At 34.6% G+C, this 27,305-nt stretch overlaps 1 protein-coding gene across 2 annotated transcripts in view; it reads right to left on the bottom strand.

The window, feature by feature from the left end:
• The window catches only part of LOC306669106 (anthrax toxin receptor 2), a 146,735-nt gene that overhangs the window by 105,056 nt on the left and 14,374 nt on the right, over window positions 1–27,305 (bottom strand). For both annotated transcript variants that reach the window (XM_079152941.1, XM_079152942.1), the window contains exons 3-8: window positions 24,016–24,097; window positions 23,456–23,563; window positions 23,228–23,296; window positions 22,361–22,441; window positions 3,293–3,353; window positions 203–301 (exon numbers count right to left, since the gene is read on the bottom strand). In XM_079152941.1, coding sequence (XP_079009067.1) covers window positions 203–301; window positions 3,293–3,353; window positions 22,361–22,441; window positions 23,228–23,296; window positions 23,456–23,563; window positions 24,016–24,097 — 500 coding nt within the window. The remainder of the gene's footprint in view (window positions 1–202; window positions 302–3,292; window positions 3,354–22,360; window positions 22,442–23,227; window positions 23,297–23,455; window positions 23,564–24,015; window positions 24,098–27,305) is intronic.

The raw sequence follows: 27,305 nt of genomic DNA, 5'->3' as shown, positions 1-27,305 counted from the left end.
TCTGAATAAGGTTACTTAGGACAGGGCTCAGCATTTATTAAGTAAAGAATGTATTACCTACAGTGTCATAGAGATTTCATTTCTTTCCTCTCTGATTAAAACCTATAGCATAGCTAACTTTAGTTTGAAGAAAAGAGGGAAACACTCAAAGTGCACATTCTGTGCAGAAGTTAAAGTCACGCTGAGACTTCTGGAGACCTACTCATGGTATATGTCTCATTCACAGTGTAGGTACAGAGGACACTGCCATTCCGACGGCCCAACATGAAGCCTCTTCCATTCAGAACAATCTGAAATTCCTCTAGAAGTAAAAGAAAAAATAAAAACACATTTTAATCCTTGCTTTACCAAAACAAGAAAAATAAAAGATTTTACTTTAAATAAATGGTAGTATCAAGGTGCATGGATGAATTTCTTCATACCCTTCAGATAACTAATACAATGAAGACATAACCTTATCCTTATAACTGAGCTTTCTTTCTTTGACCCTCTAGGTAAATCTAGTGAAGATGTTGCTTGCTGCCACTTAGGAACACATTGTTGTATTTTCGAACAAAGTATTTTCCAATAGTGACCAAAGTATTAAAATTAAGTTGTAATATTCATTTCCTGATACCAGACAAAATTTCCCCAATTATATCCTTACAAAAATATCATCAAGAAAGAAGACTCCTTATTTGTCTCCACTTTTAGGTATTCAGGTTTGAATTGGTAGAGAAAACTAATTAATTATTCATATTCTTTGGTTCTTAGAAAAGTCATGTGTACTATTTTCTTTAAAATCTGCCTCACTCTCATACAGAGCTCTTCTTTAACAGCTTCTTCATCTCACTAATCCTGGTTTCATTTTCTGTTCCTTACAAATTTATAGTTCCTCAAAGGTTATGTATTTTAGGTTACTAATAATCTAGGTCAAGGACTAGGAGTTGATTTAACTTCTTGCACTCTTTCTATATAGTAGGAACAAAAAATAAATGTTAGAGAGTGAAAGACTATGCTAAAAGAAAAACTGACAGACCAAATATCTTGACAGGCACTAAATGTTTGCTGCTGGACTATTTTAACTATGATTAACTCTAATTAAAAAGGCAGCTCAGTTCACAATAGCTAGATTGTGGAACCAACCTAGATGCCCTTCAAGAGACGAATGGATAAAGAAACTCTGGTATATATACACAATGGAATACTATTCAGCCATAAAGAAGAATAATATTATGGCATTTGCAAATAAATGGATGGAATTGGAGAATATCATGCTAAGTAAAATAAGCCAAGCCCAAAAAAACCAAAGGCTGAATGTTTTCCCTGATAAGTGGAAGATGAGATATAATGGGGGTGGGGGTGGGGAATGAGAGAATAATGGGGGAACTTTAGAATATGTAGAAGAAAATGAGGGGGGGTGATATGAAAAATGGTGGAACAGACAGACATCATTGCCCTATGTACGTGTATGATTACATGAATGGTATGAATCTGTACAATCATAGAAACGAAATTATGTACCCCATTTGTATACAATGAATCAAAATGCAGTCTATAAAAAATTAAAAGCTAAATAAAAATAATAATAAAGGCAAACAAGGCACAATAAGTTGTTAAAGAGTTTATCTGAGCAAACTACAATTAATAAACTGTGCAATTCCAAGTCAGAAGTGGTTTGAGAGCTTCACTAAAAGAACACAAAGGGGAGGTTTATATAGGATGGACACAGAAATAAAACAAAGAAAACATCTGGTTGGTTGCAGTTATACAGTGCCTTATTTGGTCTATCCCACTGGAAAATCCCTACTTACATAATTATAAATTTGTGGGTCACTTTTAATTGGTTGAGCCTAGCTTCCATTTTTCATTAGTACATGCATTTACAAGAAATAGCTCAAGTTTTGCTTATGTTTGCAAATCAAGCTAAGGTCACTTATGAGTCCTAACTGTCTTTGTCTCAGGGATTCTTCAGGCCTCATTTCCACTTTAATTCACTTTAACACTGGCAATCCTCTCAAACTTTTTCTATCATAATCCAACATATATAATAGTAATTAAATATGGAACCAAAATCTTTCAGACCATTCTTCATTCGGTGTGTTATCAAAGTTAGTTTACTGATAAGTTACAATGAAATACAGGTACTTGGGTACATCAGCTAGTACATAGACTCTCAGTTACTTGGGAGGTCAAGGCAAGAGGATTGCAAGTTTGAGGCCAGCCTGGGCAACATAGAGAGACCCTGCCTCAAAAAATTAATAGATAAAATACAGATAAAACTTGAAATGTGACTCAGCAACAGTATGGGCATTGTGGTCAAATAAGGATCTAGTAGAATAAGTACTGAACCTGGCTCTGCCTCAGTTTCTTCATTGCAAGTCATGGATTATGAAACTGTCAAATTGTTATGAGAATTAGGTAAAATTACACAACCAAAGGATACTGTATCTAGCAAAAAGTAGGAGTTGAATAAAGAACAGTTATTATTTCAATATTACTTTTTCATTTATTTTTCTATGTTATCTTTAGGAATTTATTAATCTATACCTTTAGGAAAGATATAACTGCTTTGGGGCATTTGGATGCACTATTTATATCAAATGTCTCAATGATCATTCATTAGGGATTATAGAAATGCAGAGTTTAATTATGACCAGGCCCAGTGAACTAGGTGGCAAATTACATGATGTATTCCTCAATCCCAGCACCAGTCTCAATAGTTTGCCTTTTCTAAATAAAGTCAGATTAAAATGAACTCTAGGTTAGATTTGAAGAAGAAAGAAAATAAGCCATAGAGAATCAGACCTTCTTTGGGCAAAAAAGGCTGGGACGTGCAAAACCTGAGCGTGGTGTTCAGAGCACTAGCTGAATAAAGCCACCTGTTTCCTTCCTGCCATGCCCCACAAGTCACTTCCTTATGTGCCCTGAGTTGGAAGACACTGTACATTGGCCAGGTCATCAAGGCAGAGAGCTAAAGTCTTCAGAGAGTGTTTGTATAATCAGATAAAAGAAAAGATTCATATTTTATTTTATTTGCCATAGAAAAGGTCTTAACGTGAACTAAATATACAGAAGATTCTAAAAGCCTGTCACACAATATGCTCATTATTTAAAATAACACTCCAATCTTAAAAATTTGAATTTAAAATAGAAATATTTCAAGGAATTATTTAAAAATTCTTACACAAAAAAGATGCCAAAAAAGTTAATTTTGCTATTCTCTTCCAACATGAGTTTTGAAATCATATATTTTAGCTAGGGAAAAAAATACAATTTCTTAACATGGTATTTTTAAATTCCAAACACTTACCCCCCACACAGACACTTGAAGGTCTCAATTCCAGGATTTCGGTACATGACTGAGCTAGTATCTAAAGAGGAAGAAAAGAAAACCAAACTGTAGAACTAAATAATAACATGCAGAGTGAATTAAAAGCTTACTAAGGACGTTGAGGTCCTCTCTTTACTTCAATAGAGAAAATCAATTAACTATTACATACACAGCTGCCAAAGCTCCTAAGAAACTTCTGCATTGTTCCTCAGGGTATATTCTATAATTGTATATTGTACGATCCTTATTTGATTAAAATAAAACCAGAAGAGCACAAGCAAAGTGGGTACTGACAAAAATTTCCTGATACCATAAAATCAATACTGACCCTTCCCCCAACTGAGAAAAAACAAATGGCAAATCACACCTCCTGCTGAAAATGCTGACATATTTTCTATTTAGAAGTTCGATATAACGTGAATAAATAAGTACTTCTTTGTTTGACAGTAGAATTTCTAGTCCATTTCTCTGGCTCAGTTCCAACGGGTGCTAATTTTCTCATGTGCATCAAACATTACACTTGCAGAACACAGACTCCTTGTATGAGCTGGATATTGTTCTCAAAAACACAGGCTCTGTAAGGCTCTGTATTAAAGCATTCCCAAACCACAGAACAGAATGGCTTTCTCAACTTGGAGAAATAGAAACCACCATACAAGGCACACTGCTACAACTGAAAAACAATGATGAAATAAGCTGCTTCTAATGGTCACAACAATCCCATCTTTATTTTTAGAACTGCTCTGCACTTCATTATCAAAGTCAGATGAATTCCAGATGATCTTTGAGTGGCATTCCTTTCTTGATGCAAGTTGAAGGCAAATGATGTGCAGTGGGTTTCAGCATCGCCTGCTCATAACTAGAACAGGAAGGAAGGACTGCAGCAGGAAATGGAAATGCTTTCCGTGCTTTCTTTAATAAACAGAGAAATACACATTCTCACCACCTAACATCAACTATTGAAGCATGAAATTCTCATTGCTGAAGGTGCATCTCTGAGAAGTGGGCAACGTTTGAATGTTTTATGATTATTTCCCAGTGAATACAACTTTTCACTTTGTGATTGAGGACTTAGTGATAAGGAAACACACACCTAATAAGATCTTGTATGTGAAAAATACAACCAACACTCCTGTGGATTCAAGAAAGAGGACCATTAAAGGTTAATATGCCCTCTTGGGTAACAGTACTTCATCACTAACAACTTTAAATATTTTGACATAATTCAGATAACAAGAATGAATAAATCAGGGTAGAAAAGTTTTTGCAAGGAAATATTGAGCTAAAAAACTGTTCCAACTAATAAAAATAGGCATTATTGTTGTAGCTTTGGCCAATCCAAGATAAAAGTGAGAACAGTGAGCCATGAAGGTGAAAGGTCAAAGGAAAATGCAAAATTCCCACATATACTGTGTCTGCTACCAGTTCTGAAGGAATTTAATTTAATGAATCCTACTAAAGACACTGATTGTAGCACTCAGTTTATAATCTCTATTAATATCACTGAAAAATACTTTTAAGGACCAAGAAAAAATTATGAGACAGGTTTAAAGACTGCATTTATGGGAAATAGAAATTGTTTTTTAAATCCTTAGAATAAAGTAAATTTTAAAATTACAAAGGGATTTTTTTTTTACAGACCATAACAGGGAATATACATTCTAAAAGGACCTGTATAAATTTGTTTATGCTTGTTTCTCTGTCCTACCAATAATGACAATAACTTAATCAAACCTCACAATACTTAGGACAACATGCATATGTTGACATCCTCCTTAAATGTGATATAATCCATGAAAACATTTATAAATAATAGCATCTCAAAAGCATGATCAAATAAACAATTCTCTTATGAAGATCTCCTAAAATCTGGAAAACAAACATCTACAAGGATCATTAATGGTCCACATCTCTGAAGACAGACTGTCCCCTGTACAGTATTTTCATTTTAAAGAAAGGTTCAGAGTTATTTAACAATATATGTTTTCCTAGATTCAGACATTAAAGAAATCAAGTTGCATTAAGCAAAGATTAAGAACAGCTAACACTGGTTGTATCCTGTAATAAACTATAAAATATATATTTATATATAAGCATACACTTATATACTGACATTATTTTAATATTTATACTTAGTTATTTTAATGTAATAAGTTCTTATATAAATGATACAATTGAATAGAAAAATATCTCAGGTAATGCAAGCAGTTCAGACATTGAGTTATAAAACTGATCACAACTTCTAAGGTAATCCAACTGAATTTCCTCAACGTACTTGTTGGTCTCTAAAGTTCATATTTCTTTAAATCTCTGTGGACTTTATATTATTTGAGTGTACAGCTTACCTCATCTATTAGACAGGGATGAACAAGGGATAATTAATGATGGACTGCCTTTTCAGTGCTAGACATATTGTTTTGTATATGCAGCACAACCAATAAACATTTAGAGAATAACAGTCAAATGCATAACTTAATGAGAATAGTAAAAGGTGTTTATCTAATTAGCAACCAACAGTCATTTTGGGATTCAATTAAGTCAAGATAAAGTTAATTTTTGAGGAAAAAAACACATCAACCCTTTCAATCAATTATGAAAAGAGAATCACATAATTTTACACAAAGTTCACCAAAATGATTTCCAAATGAACAGCAGTAAAAGAGAAAGGGGATGGGAGAGGAAAGTAAGAGGAGAATTTATGCATTTTTTGAAAACTCATTCAAAATAAACCTTTCTGAAAACTCATTCAAAATAAACCTTTCCTGTTTTTAAGTTGATTAATCTCAGGTATTTATTATAGTAATGGATAGCTAACTAACACAAAATGTGTATTTATTTTCCTGCCCCCTAAGCCCTGGATGTGGAGCTGACATTGGAAAACTTTTTGATATACAATAAGTTCATCTTCTGTCCTCTCCCCTTCACTGTCTCACCTAGGTTGATAGACATACATAGTCACTCCTAAATATAATCACAATCTTGTTTTGTCCCACCTCCCAAAATATTCCATTTCCATATGCCTCTTCTCATTTCATGAACTCGTTCATAATAATATGTGAATGTGAATATGTGACCCTTCTGACAACTTAGATAGGGTTATAATCCCAAAACGATGTCTGTTAAGCCACAAAAATCTAAGTACAAGGAAATTCAGGCAATATAACAATTCTAAAGCAAGAAAAGCAAGGATCATGAGGGAAGAATAAGCAGGTCTGTCTGTGCATCTTCCTAAGGTCTATTCCTCTATTTCTTTTTCTTCGTTTTTTTCTTCTTTTTGTGAATCACATCTCCCAAGATCTTTTTAACCTACAATTGCTATCAGAGGACACAGGCTAGGTAGAAGACAAAAGTATGAATGTCCAGAAGGGAGGGCTTTAGGTAGAATAGCTCTTGGTACACACAGTTCCAATTTTAACACTTGAATTTATGAGCTAGTGAAGATCTGTAATAGAGAAGAGGCTAACATAGAATTCTAAATTCTGGTATTTTTTATTAAAATTTCTGCATTCCAGCATATTCCAACTGTGAATTAAATGCCCATAATAATAATCACTATTCTTTCTCATTATTTAAATTTTCTCTTGTAGTTAAGAGGTATTTGTAATGCCTCCTTTAAAATGTATGGTAAAAATGAAATAGAAGAAACAGAGATAAACCCACATATGATAGCCATCTGATACTTGACAAAGGTGCAAAAAATATATGTTGGAGAAAAGACAGTCTTTTAAACAGAAGGTGCTGGGAAAACTGACTATCCATATGTATAAGAATGAAACTTGACCCCTCTCTCTCACCCTACACAAAAGTCATCAAAGTGCATCAAAGAGCTAAGAATTAGACCATGTAACTTGCAACTCCTAGAAGAAAACAGGGTCAACACTCCACCATTTAAGTGCAGATACCAACTTCCTCAACTTCTTGAGCCTGAAACCTCAAGAAATAAAATCAAGAATCAATAAATGGGATACCATCAAATTAAAAAACTTCTGCCTAGCAAAGGAAATGATTAAGAGCATGAAGAGAAATCCTACAGAATGGGAGAAAATCTTTGCCAGCTACTCCTCTAATAGGTGGTTAATATCCAGAATATATAAAGAACTCAAAGAGCTTAACACCAAGAAAACAAGTAACCCAATCAATACATGGGAAAAATAAATAAGCAAAAATTTCTCAAAAGAAGAAAAATAAATGGTCAACAAATATATGAAAAAATATTCAACATCTCTAGCAATCAGGAAAATGCAGATCAAAACTACACTGATTTCATCTTATTCCAGTCAGAATGGCAATTATCAAGAATTCAAGTAATAATAACTGCTAGTAAATATGGGCAGGGGGTAGACTGATACATTTTTGGTAGAACTGCAAATTAGTATGACCACTCTGGAAAGCATATGGAGACTCCTCAAAAATACTAAGAATGGAACCACCATTATGACCCAGCTATCCCATTCCTTGGTATTTATTCGAAAGAATTAAAATCAGCATACTATAGCAATACAGCCACTTCAATGTCTGTAGCAGCACAATTCACAATAGCCAAATTATAGAATCAGTCCAGATGTTCATGATAGATGAATGGATCAAGAAAATGTGGTACATATACACAATGGAGTTTTACTCAGCCATAAAAAAGTATGAAATCATGGCATTTGCCAGTAAATGGATGGAAATGGAGAACATCATGCTAAGTGAAATAAGACAGACTCAGAAAATCAAGGTCAAATGTTTTCTTTCTATGTGAAAGCTCGAGAAAAATAAGGGAAAGGTGGTGGTGGGGAAGGGGATTATCAGATATCAAAAAATATAGGGAAGATCAATAGAGAAGAGGAATAGAAGATCAATACAGAGAGGGAGGGAGGAGGAAGGGCAGGAAAGGGAAGGAAATATAGAATGAATTTAACAAAATTATGTTACATGAATATATGAATATATCACAGGGATTTCACCTTTATGTATATATAGAAAGTACCAAAAATTTAAAAAATAAATAAATAAATGAGCAAAAGGAGTATCAGTGGATTAGAGGAAGGAAAATAAGGGGAGGAAAGAGGGAAGAGAAAGTGGGGGGAACAGGGATTGAAAAAGAATTCCATACATGTATGATTTTGTCAAAATGAACTCAACTTCTAGGTATAACTATAATGCTCTAATAAAAAATAAATAAAATGTGTGGTAAAAAGCCAGTCATGTATTAAAATAAGAAACTTAAAATCCACATATTTTCTCTTTCCTGAGTTACTGAGGATAAAATGGATGATGGAATAATTATGTTTACCCCTCAAATAGCTGATGTTTTCTGTTGTTTCTAATGTGTTGCATAAAATCTCAATGCATTATTTGTGCAATTCAATAATCAGAATATTCTCAATAGTTCAGTGAACATTATAAACACTAATTTTATGGAATTTCTCCATTTGGCAAGAGAGAAGGATAGAATAAAATAAGCCTGTTTATGTCTCCCCTCCGGGTTAGTTTTTGGTTAGCAGCAAGGCCGGATGCAGTGTTAGGAGCCAGCTGTGATGGCTCTGACTTGCTGGCCTATGAGACTACAGATGTTTGGCAGGAGATCAAAGGAGATCCCATTGCTGTCCCTTCTCTGAAACCCAACTCAAGTGAAGTATCAGAATGGTGTTTCATCCTGGATAATCCAGGCATGTTCCAAATTAATTTGGATTGACTGTGCCACTACTGTAATGTGGTCAGGTTGCAGGAGTTCACCATAAACCAAACTTCTATATTAGACAAGTGGCAGACGTGCCCTCTGAAACAAGAACTGGAAAGGTCTGTGGGGGATTGGAGAACCATGCCTCAGTCAGAGGTCCAACAGTTCCAAGAATTCCAGTAATTACAAAGAGTTTTCTTACCTTACTTGTCTACTAGATCACAATCAAGCCTTTATAATTACTGATTAATAAACAGAGAAAATGATGTTACTGTCAAGGAACTATCCATTGCATTAAAAAAAAAAAAAAATCCAGCAACATGAGAAGGTCCGAGTTTTGTGAGAAGGTTGACTTGATTTTTTTCTTTCTCAAGGATTTTAAGATATATATGGAGCCATATTTGATAAAGGTCTTCTAAGTTCCTGAACAAGTTTACATAATGAACACATGCTATAATAACAAATATGGGCATTCAAGAAGCAAAAGTTATACTATTATGGCCTAAAAGTGCATACAGTGGGTATAGCTATGGCTCTTTTCCTCTGGCATTTAGTATAACATGGTTTTATTTTATAAACACTTATAGTTGGGATATATTTGAGACAAGAATTTAACAAGGAATAAATAAAGATATGGTAATGGAATCAAAATATTATTAAGGACCTATGGTATCTTTAAAGTTTATGCTGACTTTGGGAGAAATATTTAGAAGCCAGACCTCATGACCTGAAGATCAAGTATGCAGTTTAGAAAAACAAAATGAAACAAAAAACAACTCTCTACAACCAACATAAGCCAAGACAGATTTAAATTTTCCTATTTTTTTTCCTGGTTTTTAAATAGCAATGGGAAGGATCCTATATTAAAACATTCCAGGAAAAATAAATAAATACTTTCTTAATGAATCGTGTTAGCACATATTCAAAACTCAGTCTGATATAAAAGGTAGAGAGAACAATATGTTATCAATACCAACTGCTCAGTTAACCTTTATTGAATTTGATTGAAGAGTAAACGTGGAACTGGGAATAGAGTTCAGGGGTACAGTGCTTGCCTTACATTCTCAATCAAGATCCTTTGTTTCATCCAGCACTGGGAAGGAAGGAATGAAGGAAGGAAGGGGAGAGGAGAAAGATGTAAAGCTGTCTCAATAAAAAGTGTGAATACTTTGACTATAAGAAAAATAAAATGAGGTGTTTAACACTGAACAGGGAAGCATGTAAAGAAAAATGCAGTGTTTAATGAAGGACTCCTTGAATTCATCAAACCACTTTTTCAGTTACACATAATGAAAGGAAAACTTATTCCAATGATTTCAAAATTTGTTAATCAGTAGTACCCACAGGCATCGGATCAGATACAAAATAGAAAACAGAAACAGAAAAAGAAATAATATAAACGACATGAAAAGAAATATAAATTTAGTTGTTTATCGTGTAAAAAAAAAGGAGGAGGGGGCTTGTATTAAATAAGATTATAAGAAGGGACAAAGGCAAATCTACCTCCACTTTTCAGCAACTGGGCTCTAGGACCCAGATTGGGAAACAACCTGTGACCACAGCTAGGCAGAAGACGGTTCCCAGCATCTTTCCGACATGACTATGAACCCACATTACTGGGTTAAAAACAAATCTGTCATTAGCCAACACACTGTTTGGGAGAGCCATTTACTCATTTGATTTCACAGTGACCCCCAAAATTTTTATTTCTGACACAGAAATCTCTCTCCTGAGCTAGCAACTCTCTATTCAGCCACCCCTTTCAATATTGAGCAGGATGTCACTCACTCAGTTATTTATGGCATGTTCATGTGCCCAGCACCAGGTTTGGTGCATGGCTGCAATAGCAAAGGGCATAGGTCTATATCTGGTTCAACCCTCCACCCACGGACACCACCACCCCTGCTTTGAACCCAGGGCCCTGTACATGCTAGGCAAGCACTTTACACTGAGTTCATCCCTAGCATGCACAGTGTCTTTAGGGCACATACACTATAGCAGGAAGAAAAACTATAATCAAATAAACATGCTTATCATTCTATTAAATGTGGACTCTCAAACTGAAAGATTTTGAAGTGATAATATACTTAAATAAGAAAAGGGGGATCTGGGAATTACAGCTCAGAGGTACAGCACATGCCTACCATGTGCAAGGCCCTGGGTTCAATCCCCAGCACTACAAACCAACCTCACTGGACTTGCTGGGCTCCAAAGCCTAAGTAGAGTGAACTGGGTGGATATGAGAGGAGAATCCCTGTGAGAGCAAAAGGTGCAAACAAGCTGAAGCACCAAGGAAAGAAAGTGGAAGATGGGGAGCACAGAGCTTGCTAAGAGATGAGGCTAGGGAGATGTGCAGGAGCTAAGCCATGCCTTGTAAGCCAGGTGAGCATTTTAGTGTCTAGAAGCACTACTGCTTGAATTGAGGCTATGGAGGGGGAGGGGTGGAATAGCTCAGTGGTAGAGCACTTGCCTAGTGTGTGTGAAGCCCTGGATTCAATCCCAACACCACAAACAAAAAACAAAAATTTTAAAACTTAAAAAAAAAAAAAAAAGGTGGGGGGAGAATAGTATTATATCGCATTGAATGGTTTCCTCTGTGTTATTTTTCTTAAGATCAATTCTAAATAATAAGGATTTTCCCCCCAAAGCAGATGATTTCCTTATATTTAAATACACATATGCCACACAAATTTCTTCAACATTTTTACATCTCTATTAAGATTCTAAATAGTCACCTAACACTGACATTGGGTATGTAACAGTCACCAAAGGATCATTACAGAAAACATGCCATCATCCTAAGTATGTCCTTAATAGATAGAAACTGCTTATTTCTATGACACAGAGTGTATCAGAAAATATCAGCAAGGAGAATAATAAAGTCTAAAAGAGTAAACATTTCATTCTTCTGACTCATCGAGCAGCTTTAAGCACCACAAGAGTGCATCCCAAGTTTGAAGGCTTCCAAGTTTATTTCATAAGGAAAAATCACTGAGCAGCATTGGGTTTTAAAGGACCCAATAAAATGAAACTTTAGCAATTGGCCATTCATGTGCATAAAATAAGCAGCTAATACAATTGAAAAAGATGTTTCTCATATTTTTTCTTATCTTTCTTTTACCTCTTGCTATTCAGACATGTGATTTATATTTTCTCTATGGCTGCCAAACTTCCCATCCAAATATATTTTTTCTCTAAGAGGTAATAATTCAACTAAAAGCAACTGCTAGCTGTAAGCATGTGTTTTAGTTGAGTTCATCCTTTAAAAATACTTGAAGCTTCAAAATATGGGTTGCTCAACACAGCATGCAACTCAGGCCCATTTCTAAATAAGGATTCTCTCTTCCTTTGCAAGTAAGCAAGTATTAAAGGCATAGGCGACAAACTTCTAAACAAACTTTGCTCCAGGAAATCTGGAGAAGAACTCTAAGACATAAGCAATTGTGTTTTACTCTTCTGAACTCAAAACAAAACACATGAATAGTTCTAATTATATTGTTGGTGAATATATGCCCATATTAAACAAACAAACAAAGTCAAATGACATTTAAGCTCCTCTGCATGTCACAATTGCTGTTCTTATAACAAATCCCTTTTTCACTACAGCACAGACAATGCTAAAACTTTACACCAAAAATATGAAGAACCCAATCAGTAAATGGGCTAAGGGACTGGGTAGACACTTCACAGAAAAAGATATATAGGTGATCAACAAATATATGAAAAAGTGCTCATCATCTCTAGTAATTAAAGAAATGCAAATTAAAACCAACCTAAGATTTCATCTAACTCCAGCTAGAATGGTTATTATCAAGAACACAAGCACTAATAAGTGTTGGCATGGATGTGGGGAACAAGGCACACTCATACATTGCTGGTGGAGTTGCAAACTGGTGCAGTCACTCTGAAAAGCTGTATGGAGATTCCTAAGAAAACTTAGAATGGACCCACTATTTGGCCCAGCTATCCCACTCCTCAGTTTATACCCAAAGGACTTAAAATCAGCATACTACAGTAATGTAGCCACATCAATGTCCATAGCTGCTCAATTCACAATAGCTAGATTGTGGAACCAACCTAGATGCCCTTCAATCCTTCAATTGATGAATGGATAAAGAAACTGTGATACACACACACACACACACAATGGATTAGTCATAAAGAAGAATAAAATTATGGCATTTGCTGTTAAGTGGATGGAATTGGAGAATATCATGCTAAGTGAAATAAGCCAAGCCCAAAAAACCAAAGGCCTAATGTTTTCTCTGATAAGTGAATGATGTGACATAATGGCAGGGAGGGGGGTGGTAGGGGTGCAAGAGAAGAATGGAGGAACTTTGGATGGTGTAGAGGAAAATGGGTGTGGAGGGGGTGGGGGGAAGGAAAGATAGTATACTGAGACAGACAGTATTACCCTATGTGTATGTATGATTACATGAATGGTGTGAATCTACATTGTGTACAATCATAGAAATGAAAAGCTGTACCCCATGTGTACAATGAATCAAAATACATCTATAAAAATAAAATTATTTAAAAAATGAAATGGTGTATCTGTCGATACTTTTTTCATTTGGTTAATACATCAGAATGATTATTTAATGGTACCTTAATGAATCAGTAGGCTTTCTATAAAAAGTGTTTTGCAATTATGAGATAAAGAATAAATGAACTTGTTGTTTCAGATCCTAAAGTAATTGAGTGCCAGCATTTTTTCCTGCAATGTATGCATTATTTCATATTACTCATAGTTGCCCACGCTCTTGTTTTGTTAACTAAACCATGAAATGGTCTGCCAAACATTCTGTCTACATTTGTTTCATCTGACTTTTCAGATATGGAAATAAAATGGCAAATAAAATATTTTGACAAATAAAAGTTTTATCAGTTCTTCTATCAATTCTATAAGCAAATATGCCTAAAACTTATAAGGTCAGAAAACTCTGGGGACCATGTGCATCTTTGTAACTCAGCGTTCAGAAAAGTGTCTTGAACCTAGTCAGTGCTCAACAAATACCTCTGGAAAAAATTAGAAATCATTGTATTTGGGAAAAAAATGAGATTAAGTGAGAAATCATACATTTTTCCAGTATGATTTATACTTGATGGTACATTTAGTCATAAATTTTAACCTTTGTCTCTCCTTTCCATTTTTTCTTTGTCCTTCTATTCAACTGACTCTGCTTTCAAGATCTGCTGAGCTTCTACAAGGTTGTTGCCTTGTGGCACAACAGTTTATTGTTCACAAATAAAACTTTGGCCATTTAATTAGGTCTACATAACTCAATGACATCAGTTTAGTTTTTCTCACAATATCACAAAGTTATAACAATTCATTCAAAGTGGATTTGATTTCTTTAAACTATAATTTCAACCAAATAAAGAAAAGAATAATGTTATTAAATAACATTTTCAGGAAAATGCAAAAAGAGTATTAGACAATGAATGTTAAGACAAGATTATAAAAGATAAGTCAATAAAATGAACAATTTAAAGAAAATTGACCATTTTTATTTTTTAGATAAATGGAATCTACCAGGAATGGGGTGCTTTGGAATATAGTGGAAAATATTTAAACTGTGTAGACTAAAATAGGTACTGATTTTTCTTCCTACCCAGAACAATTCCATCCTTAGTCTTCCATGTACACTGCCCCCTTCTGTTGGAGAAGGTGTTCCCCACTCCATGAGGGGCTATCAATCATGACGCTTTCCTCTCCTTTTCTATCTTGCTTCCTACCCCTTTGTCATAGGATGGGCATATTACTCAAACTGGTCCAAGTAAAGTTGACATGGTTGGTACAAGAATGAGTACATGACACAACTGAGTTAGAGTTCTTATCTGGGACTTTAGATACTAATGCAATGAGTCAACAGCACTCACTTTTCAAAGGACTTGCTGACTGGGGACCATGCAAGTCTGAAGCCTTTTGCAGTTTCCATCCTCTAGTACACCTCTAAATAGGAGAGAATCAACCAAATAGAATTATAGTCAAAATTTACAAAGAGAGAAGATCCTATGAACATGGTTGATTCCCTGGATCCAGCTATCCCTCAGGCAATTTCCCTCCCTGGACTACCCAGTTGCAGGGGTCAGTACCTTTCTTTCTTTACTTTTATTTTTTCTTAAGCCAGTAGTAACTGTGCTTCTATCACTTGTAATAAAAAAAATATATAATACAGTAGAATGTTAATAACAGGATGAAATCAAATTTATATAGGATCAGAAGTTATTTTTAATGCTCAAATATGCCATAACTTTATTATAAAAATATTTTTTAAAATGTGTGTGGTTTTCATTTATTCATTCACTGGTAAATATGAATTAAGCAATGGCTCCTTACCTAATCTTAGGAATTAGGGGAAACAAAAAGAAAAAACAGGGATCGAGTGAATACAGTCCCAACCCTCAGACTATTAATGTGGAAATTGTTATGAAGATGTATCTCCTCACATTTAGAATTAAAGATCCTTAGATAAAGAGAAGTCAGAATAATCTAATTTGGAGTGATCTTCACATTTTAGATTGTTTTTAACAAGAGTCCTGGAAATTGATTTCCAATTTTAATTAAGTATTATCAATTTTGGTTTCTTTTCTTCCTATGAATATACTTTTTTTTTTTTTTTTTCTGGAAAAAGTTTTATTTTCATTTGGTCCAAGGCTTGGGAGGGTGCCAGGGAAGTTGAAAAGTTGCCCAGGGCTGGAATAAGTGGCTGAGGCCAAATCCCTGAAGTCAGGAGATGAAGAGGAGCACCTCAAGGGTCGCTGGGCCCCAGGTTCCTAAATCTGTTGAGGATGTACCTTCCAAAGATATACTCCTGCCTGGCTGCGGGGTCTGCCGCACAGTGGAAGTTATTAAGGTGGTCGCCCATCTTCTAGCTTCACCTCCTCATCCAGGAAGTGGTTCTCCAGGATGTCACAGCGATGAGATCTGTGTGGTCACGACTCGAGGCACAAAGACCCAAACAGGCGTGGTTCAGGTTCTTCCCCAGCCGCACCCCGGCTTCCAAGATGTGTAGGTTTCATCTACTCATCCTGAGAAGGCTTCTCACTCCTGGAAGGGAGCCCATCTTCAGGAGACCCTGGTGCCCAGACGCTCCTCCTGGGCTAACCCGCGGAAGCAGCGGCCCACGCCCTCCAGAGCCAGAATGTCCGTGAGATAGTTGTCCAGAGACATAGGGGAGGGGGACCGCAGGCGCTAACTGACCATGCGGGTGACCACGACCTCCATCTCGGTGGAATAAGTGGAATAATCCTGACAAATCTGGGAAGTCGTGGTTGTTCCAAAATCAGGAACTAACCACATTAAAAAAACAAACAGGAAATTGGCTGGTCCTGAAAGCAAGACGTGGGCAAGAAGACGGTCCCAGAGGTTGTGAATGGAGAGGAGATTGGAAGGTAATTGGAACCTGGAAGAGAGGGAGTCAGGTTCCTTCCAGGACGGTTCCTTCCACACACTGTTGTAGGAAGAGACAGATCCACCAGGCCCCCAAGAACGCTGCTGTGAATGTATCTTTACAGTTGTTCAGGCTTTAGGTTTTTCATGAAACTATGGTTTTTACAATGGAGGTTTCCCTAGCTAAGCAGTCAACGTTCTTAGCAGAGCCTGTTAAAATCACTTAAGCTAAGGTCTTAGCAGAATATTTATTAGGTACCTTCTTGTATGAAAATGATTCACCTGTAGAGAAAATGAGTTTGCAGTGTCTTCTCATTCTATTATAACATCATTTTAGACACCTTTCCTAGATGCTTTTCAAACAAAACCACAATAACAATGGACTTCACTAAGAAAAACAATTTAGCTCCAAATGTCAAAGGGAGTATATATTTCTAACACTGTGAATGAAGTTGCCTTTTGAAATATACATTGCACATTTTCCCCTTAGAAAACATCTAATACAATGCTATTTAAATGTCCTACATGTGATCATTCTGTTCATGCCGTTATACTTTCCCATTATGAACTTAGAAACTCTGGCATTAACTGCCATCACTTAGAATCTAGTATTCTAAATGCTTTTGGACCAGGGTTATTTAGAAAGCCAGATTCACAATAGATTTATCTCTCTCTTTTTAAAAAATATTTTCTGAGGTACTCCAATAAAAAAAAAAAAAAAAAAAAAAAAAATTACGAAAATAATTCCAAGTAGTGAAACATCCATGGTCCTGCTTTTAGAGAGGGAGTTTCCTCAGAGCATTTTGATTTTTACTCTTTCCATATTATTCACCCATCTGTGGGTTTTGTTTTATTTTTAATGTTTTCTTCCATACCACTGCAGTGCAAAACATTGAACCAAAGCCCATGGGGTATCCACATGTTCATCCAACCTTTTCTAGTTCAACTAAAACTTCACTCTATTTTTATATTTTTATATTTTAAATGTAAGTCCTGTAATTACCTTCCCAAGAAATCAAAAGGACTTTTTTAAAAAAAACATTCCAAGATTTTAAAGATAATCTGAAGAGAAAAACAGAAAAAATTGTGCATTTGTGGGCAATGGAAGGAGAGAAGGGACAAGAGAAGGCACAATGACCTCTAACCTCGGCATTTCACGGGATCTCCCATTACCTAGGGATCATCCCCCACTCAGATTTTTTCTCAAGCTCAATTTGACTTCCTTCTCTGCCCACTGACCTCTTCCATTTTGCCCAGTGACATCTCTGCCCCCTCTGTAAAAACAGCTTTCATTCTAGTTATTCACAAGCACACAATGCCCATCACATTTGATTCCCCTCTGTGTCCCATTAATCCTATAATCCAGTGCTCTCTCAGGTTTTAATTTTTAATGCTTCCCAAATTTACTGTTTTATTTCCAGTGTCAGTGTCATTGCAATAATCATAACAAAAACTAATAAGTGCCAGCTTATATTTACCATATGCCTCAGAGCCAGGTTCAGCATGAGACAAAGATTTTTATACCTGCAGGTTCAGCCCCACCCTGTTCCTGACATATTTTTGATATGGGCAAAGAGTTTATTAAGTATGTCCCTAATTAGCTCCTTGACCTAGTTTCCATTTTGAAAGACCTGAAATCCTAGTGCCTAAAAAAAAAAACCCTCAGGAACTATAATTCACAGGGAATACTGTTTCTCCTTTAATCACAGGGTTTCCACACTGAATTCTGATTAGCACACACCCCCTCCCCCAGGAACTGTGGCTCTTTTCTGAATGTGGGGTCCTAAAATTCTACATAACTTTGTAATGGGAATACTGAATCTTGTTCCTCTGATTGACTGGGTTCTGATCCCATAGCCTAAGAACACTGGGTAGCTACTCCATCTAGAAAACATTGTTATGACCCAGTCTCTGAAACTGGGCCTCTTGGGTTCCACTGTCATGCCCTTTTATACATACCATGACTTTGATCATACAGATTGCTGGCCATCTCTCCCAGCGAACTGTCCTACAGAAGAACCGAAAGCCCCAGCTTACATGATCTTGGCTTCTTGCCATTCTTAACTTCCCACCAAATATTTTAAAGTCCAGCCCTTTTGATTTGGGTTATTCTTAATCATTATTTCATTTAAGTCAAATAATCAGTGAAATAGAACTCATTATTCCCATTTGACTGCTGAGAATTTTGGGGAACTCAAGAAGATTACATTGTAGGACCTATTCTGTGTCACATGGCTGTGCAGTGGCAGAGGATTCATACCCAGATTGTCCTATTCCCAACCTCATATTATCTGTACTACATAGGTTATTATCTTTTTCCATGCTTTATAAGTACAATTGCAAGAGATTTATAACTTTAGGATGCAAACCATCCCATACATTCCTGTAAGAGTATTCTTCCTAAACCCTCATCGATATCATATAAATCCCAGGCTCTAGTTTTCCATAGTTCCGTGATTATTCATGAAATGAATGCTAATTTCCCATTCAAGGATGCGAAGGCCTCAGTGATCTGAGTCCAGACTACCTGTCAACATGAATCCCTTATACCCTTCAGCACAGACTGTTCTTGAGGTTCCATGTTCCTTGTTTCTAATTATATCTATCCCAATTATCACAGTCCAGTTCAAATTCCATGAAAAGTTTCCCATAACTTTATGTAACCAAACCTATCTCCACTTTATGTCAATTTATATGCCATATTGACATTTAACACAATTCCATTCTAAGATTGTTCTTTAGTCCATGGGGTGAGTCACTAAAATTTCCCTCCTCTAAATCCCCATAATACCTAGTAAATTTTGCAGGGGATATTCCAAACATCTCATCATCATTATTTTAAACCCCGTTAAAGCAGACAGTTTGACTTATTTAAGTGTGTGTCCCTTTTTCCAAGCCTAACACAATGCCTTAAGAAGGGTGAGGGTTTATTAAATGAATTCAGTGAAAAATAAGTTGAGGAAAGAAGGAAGAAATAAAAGAAATATTCTCAACAGTATCTATTTTAAATGGTAATGAATTATAAACCTTCATATGAGCTAGTTAAGATTAAAAATTATACCAGTATCCCAAAGGATGTCACATATCATACTTGCCTGAAGAGAAATCTAAAAATGTTAAAACAGTACATTTTCTAAAATATTTAAATAGAATGCTTAAATGAGTTTCTGAATCAAATGAATTTTAGAAAAGGTATTAAATTGTTAATATGAAGAATATCATAACAAAGGCACTTTTCAGACTCTTGATTTTTAAGTTATGAAAGACAGAACTACTATAGTGTTTATTCTTTTCAACTGCATTGAAGAAAGTCTTCAAAACTGAAACTTCTATCTTTGCTGATTAAAAATTGATTCTTGACACACAACATCTTAACAATATATGACATCTTATTCTTTAAGGGGACAAGTCCAGCCAAGTCACTGGATTTGGGGGGATCAGAACAAAAAACAAAGAAAACTTTTATGAATTTTTCTCAAAGATTAATTTCAAGTAAGTTAACATTCTGAAAGACTAGGAGGCCAGATGTAATTAAATAACATCTAGCAGGAAAAAGAATTTGTCCATGAATTTAGCTAATATTTCATAGTGACATCTGAAACACCTAAGTTTTATGATTTCTTCCATTTTATGTAAATACATTTTACAGTACAATGTCATCTATTCTTGGTAAGTCATAAAGAATAAAGGGATATTTTCTTCTCTTTGTTTTTAATCCTGTGATAGATATACTATATTTGTTCTAAAGATCAAATAAATATTTTTAAATAAGATAATATTATGTAACTATAAAATATAATTCAAATTTAGGCAGAATTCTACTTTTGTATATTATTAGGGGTGAAGCAAACTTTTCCCTTGAAAAGAGATGAAGTCTTTGAATTGCTCCAAATTTCTGGAGTGTACAAAAATCCCAAGCTTTCATCACACTGATAAAAACATAAACCATTACTGAGATCTAGGTTGGTTATAAAAGTTATAATCGTTCCTTTTTCCACCTGCCACCTTTGCCAAATACTACCAGCATTTCCCCAGGGACAGGCAATCCTGCAGATAATTTATTCCTCCTTTTGGGACAAAATAGCTAATGTTTAACTATGTTAACATGGAACTTGGTTGGCAATGTGCCTAAAATAATACAAATCTTTCTAATTTCCTGCTAATTCTTTCAGCACAACTTATTCAAGCTAATGTCCATCAAGAACTTTAATCCAGGATTGTATTATACTTAAAAATTACATTCTAAAGTTTCCTCAATACAAATAGAAAAATGCAACTTAACAAATAAGCATATTTATTTTTATTATTTATTTATTTGTTTTTTGGTACTGGGATTGAACCCGGGGGTGCTTAACCACTGAGCAACATCCCCAGCCCTCTTTATTTTTATTTTGAGACAGGGTCTTGCTAAGTTGCTTAGGGCCTTGCTAAATTGCTGAGGATGACTTTGAACTCAAGAATCTTCCTGTCTCAGACTCAGGAGCTGCTGGAATTACAGGCTTGCACCACTATGCCCAGCACAAATAGACATTTAAAAAAATAATAAACCAACAACTTTATTTCCTTTGGTAGTCAACTATTAATTTCTTATAGGGAAAAGTCTGAAGTTATAACCCATAAAAGTAGGGTTTAGAAAAGCTAGTCAGTCATCTGGAGAATTCTGAATTAAACCTTTTAGGTACAGAAAAAAAGATTTCGAAGAGAATAACCCAGAGAAATCTTTTCTCCTTCCCAGTATAATTATAAAAATAATTGCAAATCCCCAAGTACAATAAAATTCTATTAAAAATATAACCCACTGACCTGTTTGTTGAAGGGGTCAAATTTTCTTCCCTTTTTGCACTATTCCTTTTCCTATATTTATATTGCTTATGTTAATATGAACCCTGAATCCAGCTATGAAATTATTTATTAATTTTTTCCTACAAACTAAATATAATATATATGAATAAACTCCTAAAATAATTAAATCTCTGTTCCATTCTGCATTTATATTTGGTTTGTCCACTGACATGAGATTGAAACAAATTGTTTCCTCTGAAAAGCTCCATATATTAAAAAAAAAATAAAAAACAAACAAACCTACATGTTACTAAAAACAAAAAACAATAAATCTCTGTGTTTCTAAAAAACATGATCTTTGAGGACAAATTTTAAATGCCAGAACCAAATGTTAGACTTTTTTTTTCCCTTTTACAAATGCCTAAAGATTCAAGGAAAAGCTTTCGCTTAGAGAATATATATTATTCACTTCCATTTTAGGATGGTGTTTACCAAAATATCATAAATACTTAATAGCAACTGTTCCTAGTGCTTCTAGCGAAAGGCAGTAAAACGAAACATAAACCTCAGCTGTGAAAGCCCAGGAGCTTCGCCACGCATTTCATCACTCCCTTCCCATACCCTGTCGAGGAGAGCCGGGATCCTAACCTCCACCAGAGCAGCTCAACTGAATCCCAAACAGAAATATTATGTGCTCCAGAGAGAGATTCATCATTTAAATGGAAAGAACAACAACTGCAGTCAAATACTCAGTCGCTGGTTCAAGATGCTTGATAGATAGCTAAGAAATGCCATAGTTGGAAGAGAGAGTAATCACACATTCCAATCCAAAATTTTCATTTTACATTTCTCCTATAAAGTCTATAAAAAAAAAAAAAAAAAAAAACTCAAGATATCAAGACAGTTAACTCCTTGCTCAAATGGTAGAAGTGTCTAAGACAGTTTATGAAAATCCTAAAGTTGAGATCACAAGCCAGGGGCCTCAGAGACCAATATGCAAGAATTAGTATCAAATCTCAGTTCCAAACAAATCCAGATTTTTAGAATTACACTGTATAAGAGCGGAAAAGCAAGCAAACCTCTTTCTCAGGCTCTTTCTTCTTAATAATGGCCACCCACACTAGACACTAAGATTATTTCTTATAATTTAAAATGTATGCAAAATTTGTCTTTCGTGCCCATCTCCCTCCAGAGATATACTCACAGAATTGATGATTCCTTTAAGAGCCTGAAATCCACCTTTGACAGGGAAAACTTGTTCTTTGGAATCGGCAATTTTTTCAAGCTTTAGAAAGAAAGAGAAGAGCTTAATTAAGAGAAGGTTGAGACAGACAATTCTCTATAAACTTATGTTAAACTTACATATAAAATTAAGTTTTAGTTACGTTCATCTGAAAAATTACTCTGTGGAATTCATTCACCAGTGTGGCCTGGGCTTAAGGTCAGGAAGTGAAGGTGATGAGATCTGTATTCCTTTAAATGTATCACCATGAAATAACTGAAGTAAGTCTCACCATTTGACATGGCCTCAAGTGGCAATTTTACAACAGCCCCGAGTTCTAACAGCTCCTAATGGCAGGAGACTCAGGAATGTAAGCTATACTCAAGCAAAAATTTAAATATAAAATGATTGTGTGAGGAGAAGAAATTTTTTAGTACCTAAACCCTCAAAACACTCCACGAAAAAAATTAGTTTCTAAGAAAAATCATTAAAGATTTCCAAATGGACTCCCCGAATTCCTGAATCACTAAGAGTCAAAATTTAAACCAAAATAATAATTGTAACTAAGACTAATAATCTTATCCGTTTAATGGAAGGAATATTCATATCATTTTAGTAGAAATATTGATCTTATAAATAATTCCCCCAACCAAATAAATATTCAAAAATTTATTTAGAGTTTTGTTTTCAGTAACAAAACCTATCAAAATCTGACATTATGAAGGAAGCACTCAGGACATAAACCATATTTATAGAAAACAAAGGTAAGAAGTCATTAGTGAAAAGAATTTGTTCCCCTATACTTAAGGCATTATGGGATTTAAATTTTGCAGATCTGTTTCAACTCACCTGAGCTTGTTCGAAATCAAGGACACCAACACAATAAACATTAGCCCCGAGTGACCTGGATATCTTTGCCTATGGATTAAAAAAAAAGAGAAATAGAGAGGAAGGGAGAGAGGGGAAAAGGGAGAGACACAGAGACAGAGACAGTTACTCAATATCAAGCTACACATGCAGAGACACACAGCCAGGCACAGCAGTGGGTGTAAAGAACAGTTTCAGTTCAATACTCACCTCTTTCTCCGCATATGATGGCACCAGACCGTCCAACTTACCATCTGTCAGAGCAATTATGATACTGGAGGTTTTTGAGCCTCCTGCTTTCTGAATTTGTTCATTCGCCTGAAAATGAAGAATAATTATCCAACTCACAATTTAATTTTAACTTTTAACTAGCATGTTCCATCAAGCTACATTTGTCTGACAAAGTAAAAATATTACTGACTAGCTTTTAAAGGAGGGTATTTTAACTATTTAATTTGAATGATGTACATATTCACATTATAGAGTAGTCAGTCTTGGGTTTAAATGACATAGATTTTTAGTTATAGTTGACTACTCTGAATTATAACAGAAGAAAATGGAAAATTCCTTAACAGACAAAATGCAAACTTCTCTTATCACCACAGTAAATAATGCTTTCTACCAGACTCATGTCTAGAATAACTAAAAGCATTTTAAATTTTTTTTAAAGATAAGTATGTAATGGCTTTTTGAGCTTTGCTAGAGAATTGTGTTTCGTTACAGAATAAGAGAGCAGTCTCTTCCATACTTACAAATGTAAAGTGACTTACTAGCTTTAGTCCTTCATGGATGTATGTCTCTCCTACCGGACTAACACGTTTTAAATCTTCCAAACCTTTATTGATTTTTCCTCTGGGAAGAAAATGTATTATAATATTAAACTAAGGAAAAATGAGCAAAAACCACAACAAACACTTCTTGAATAACAGAAATATTGCAACTAAGCTTTCTGCAAAAAGAAGTAGAGGAATGGACATGGTTTTTGAGAACAGATAGCACCTCATGCTTTCTGTCATTTTAGTACAACAATTTTCATTTTCCAACCATGAAAAGTTGAAAGTACTAAAAATATCCCCAAAATATCTAAGTATCTTAGGCATTTTGAGCTAAGAACAGATATCCTCAATAATATTCGTTTTATTAAATAATTACTTTCACCCACAAAAATACAAGGATTAAGTAGTTTGGCACCAGTGAAAAATATTTTTCTAAAACACTCACCCCACCTCCCTGAAAATGGAAAAAATCTTTATTATCTGAAAATTCCTAAAGCACATTACTTAGCTCTTATATGTGGAAATTAACATTTTTTTTCTACTGTAGCCTCACAGTCAAAAGTCTCAGATTTATTTGCTTTTCTGGAACCTTCTTGCACATTCAGATACTAGCACATTCTCTTGAATATAGTAGATCCTTAATACATATTTGATGAATGAATGAATGAATGAATGAGAGGGTAATGGATTCTTGGAAGACACAATATGAATGAAAAGGAAGAAAAAACAAAGAACAACCTTTTTATCATGACTAATTCACTGTTCCAAAGGAGTATGTCTAAATGAGGTACAATTACAATATTATTAAGAACTATTTCATGTAGATGAGTAAAGGATGACCCAATTTTCAGGTTTTTCAAATATAGATTTCAAACCCCTTTAAAAATAAATAAAAACCACAAGAATCTTAAGAGATAAATAAATTATGGGATAAACACTATCCAAATTAAATTTAAAACATCTTTTCCAAGTTTAAATTTAAAAGATCAGAAGAGATCTTAAGATACCATTCTAAGAATTTTAGTTTTCCAACAGAAGCAAAAAAAGAAAAAAAAATTCCTTTTGAAATGTAAAATTATTGAATTGCTAAATCCAATTTTAATCTCTTAAATATAATATGAATAGTGTTCACTTTACTGAGGATGATACATAAGGAGATTAATAGAAAACAAAATTCTCTTATCATCAAAGAATAGCTGAAGTCAAGGAATGGAACCACAATATGACCCAGCTTTATCACTCCTTAGTATTTATCCTAAAGAGTTAAGTCATCATACTATAGCAATTCATGTATATCCATGTTTATAGCAGCATAATTCACAATAGCCAAATTATGGAACCAGTTTAGGTGTCCATCAATAGATGAATAGATAAAGAAAATGTGGTATATGTACTCAATGGAGTTCTATCTGGTCATAAAGAAAACTGAAATTATGTCATTTGTAGGAAAATGAATGAAACTTGAGACCGTATGTTAAGCAAAATAAGTCAAACTCAAGAGGTCAAGGGTCACGTGTTTTTTCTCATATGGAAGTTAGGAAAAAGAAAAAGAAGTTGGGGGTGTCTCATCAAAATCAAAGGGAGATCCTTTGAGTAAAGGAACCAAGGGGAGGGAGGAAAGAAGGGATAGGGGAAATACTGAGGAATGATACTGGCCAACTTATGTTGTTACATTATGTGCATGTATGAATATGTAACAACAAATCCCACCATTATGTGCAGTTATAATGTATCAATAAAAAATGTGGAAAAAAAAGAATGGAGTCAGACACATTTTATATGTATATGTGTATGTGTACTTCTACATCTACATTACACTATTATAACAAAAATAGTAAATACTGTACATATCTTTTTTTCAATGCTATAATTTTGTGTTTCAAATACTGGAAATAAATGAGCCTTTCACCAGAGTCCTCAAACATGTTTTAAAAGTAATTTATTGATTATATTTTAAAATAATAAATTATATATTATTTATATAATATAAATTATATTTATTATAATGATATATTTTAAAATTATATTTTAATTAGGATATAAAATGTTCTCCATCTCAAGAAATTTACAGAAAACACAAGACAACTTACAAGGTATGAGCCTAACCTTCCTTCTTCCTGATACAATTTCTACTACCATGTGGACTGTATCTTTTAATACTTGGTTTAAAACTCTGCCTATTCTAAACCTTTCTCTAGCTTCATTTCACTCTTTTCTAAAGCGTCCCAAGTTTTTTACTCATACCTATATTCAACTTCTACAATGAAAAAACTATTGTCTCTTAAAAGCATTGCACTTTGGGACTGGGGGTTGTGGCTCGTGGTAGAGCACTTGTCTAGCGTGTGTGAAGCACTGGATTTGATTCTTAATACCACATACAATAAATAAATAAAGGTTTATCAACAACTAATAAAATTTTTTTTAAAAAACATTGCACTTTAAAATAATTTACATAATTTCATTAATTAAAATTAATGTTTTCACTTCTTAACTAGAATAAAAGTTTACAATGTTCTATCCCTAGGTCATTTATTTACGATGTATTCTTCTACTCTCCATACATTACTTATTATAATGTCTTTTGCAAAGTCCACACTCAATAAATATTTCAATCTACCATAGAAAAAAATTCATAATTCCACAGATAATACAGTAAATTACGTAATTTATGAGCTTGTTTTACCTAAATATTTATGTTTGATATATATGGAAACACTCGAAACTGATTTTGTCTAAATGCAGATAAATACCAAATATTTGGTGCTTCCCAGAAATGAGTGGCAGCGTGTCCTCAAGCATTAATATTTGCTGCCAAAAGGGAAATGAAAAAGACAACTGAAATACAAGTTTACACAAACAGAATGTGCATGGTGAAAATAGCCTTCTCCATTCAGTTCAGATCAGCTCATGATTCAAAGGACCAGATAACATCAGCATAAGACTCTGGAGGGAGAAACTTGCCAAATGTGGTATTTAGAGACTTTTGGAAAGTGGACTAGGACTGTAGTGGTCTAGGACTCTTAATCTAGTTAACTAGAGAAAAGCAAATTGATATAGTAGGTTAAAAATAAAACTCATCCATCCACATTGTGATGTTCAACAAAACTCTAAAGAGTAAAGAGAGAAATAAAGGAGAAGGAGGGAGGAAGGAGAATGGGGGAAAGGAAGGAAGGGGGAGGAGGAAGGGAGAGGAAGAAGTGGTTATGTTATAAAGATAAGCTCAAATCCAACATCATCTTAGAAGATCAGCTTTACTGAGTTTGGCTTTAATGTCAGATCTTCAA

The sequence above is a fragment of the Sciurus vulgaris genome, assembly GCF_902686455.1.
Source record: "Sciurus vulgaris genome assembly, chromosome: 9".
NCBI classification, from domain to species: domain Eukaryota; kingdom Metazoa; phylum Chordata; class Mammalia; order Rodentia; family Sciuridae; genus Sciurus; species Sciurus vulgaris.
Note: the sequence above shows the minus strand (reverse complement) of the source record. Positions and strands in the feature narration are given on the sequence as shown.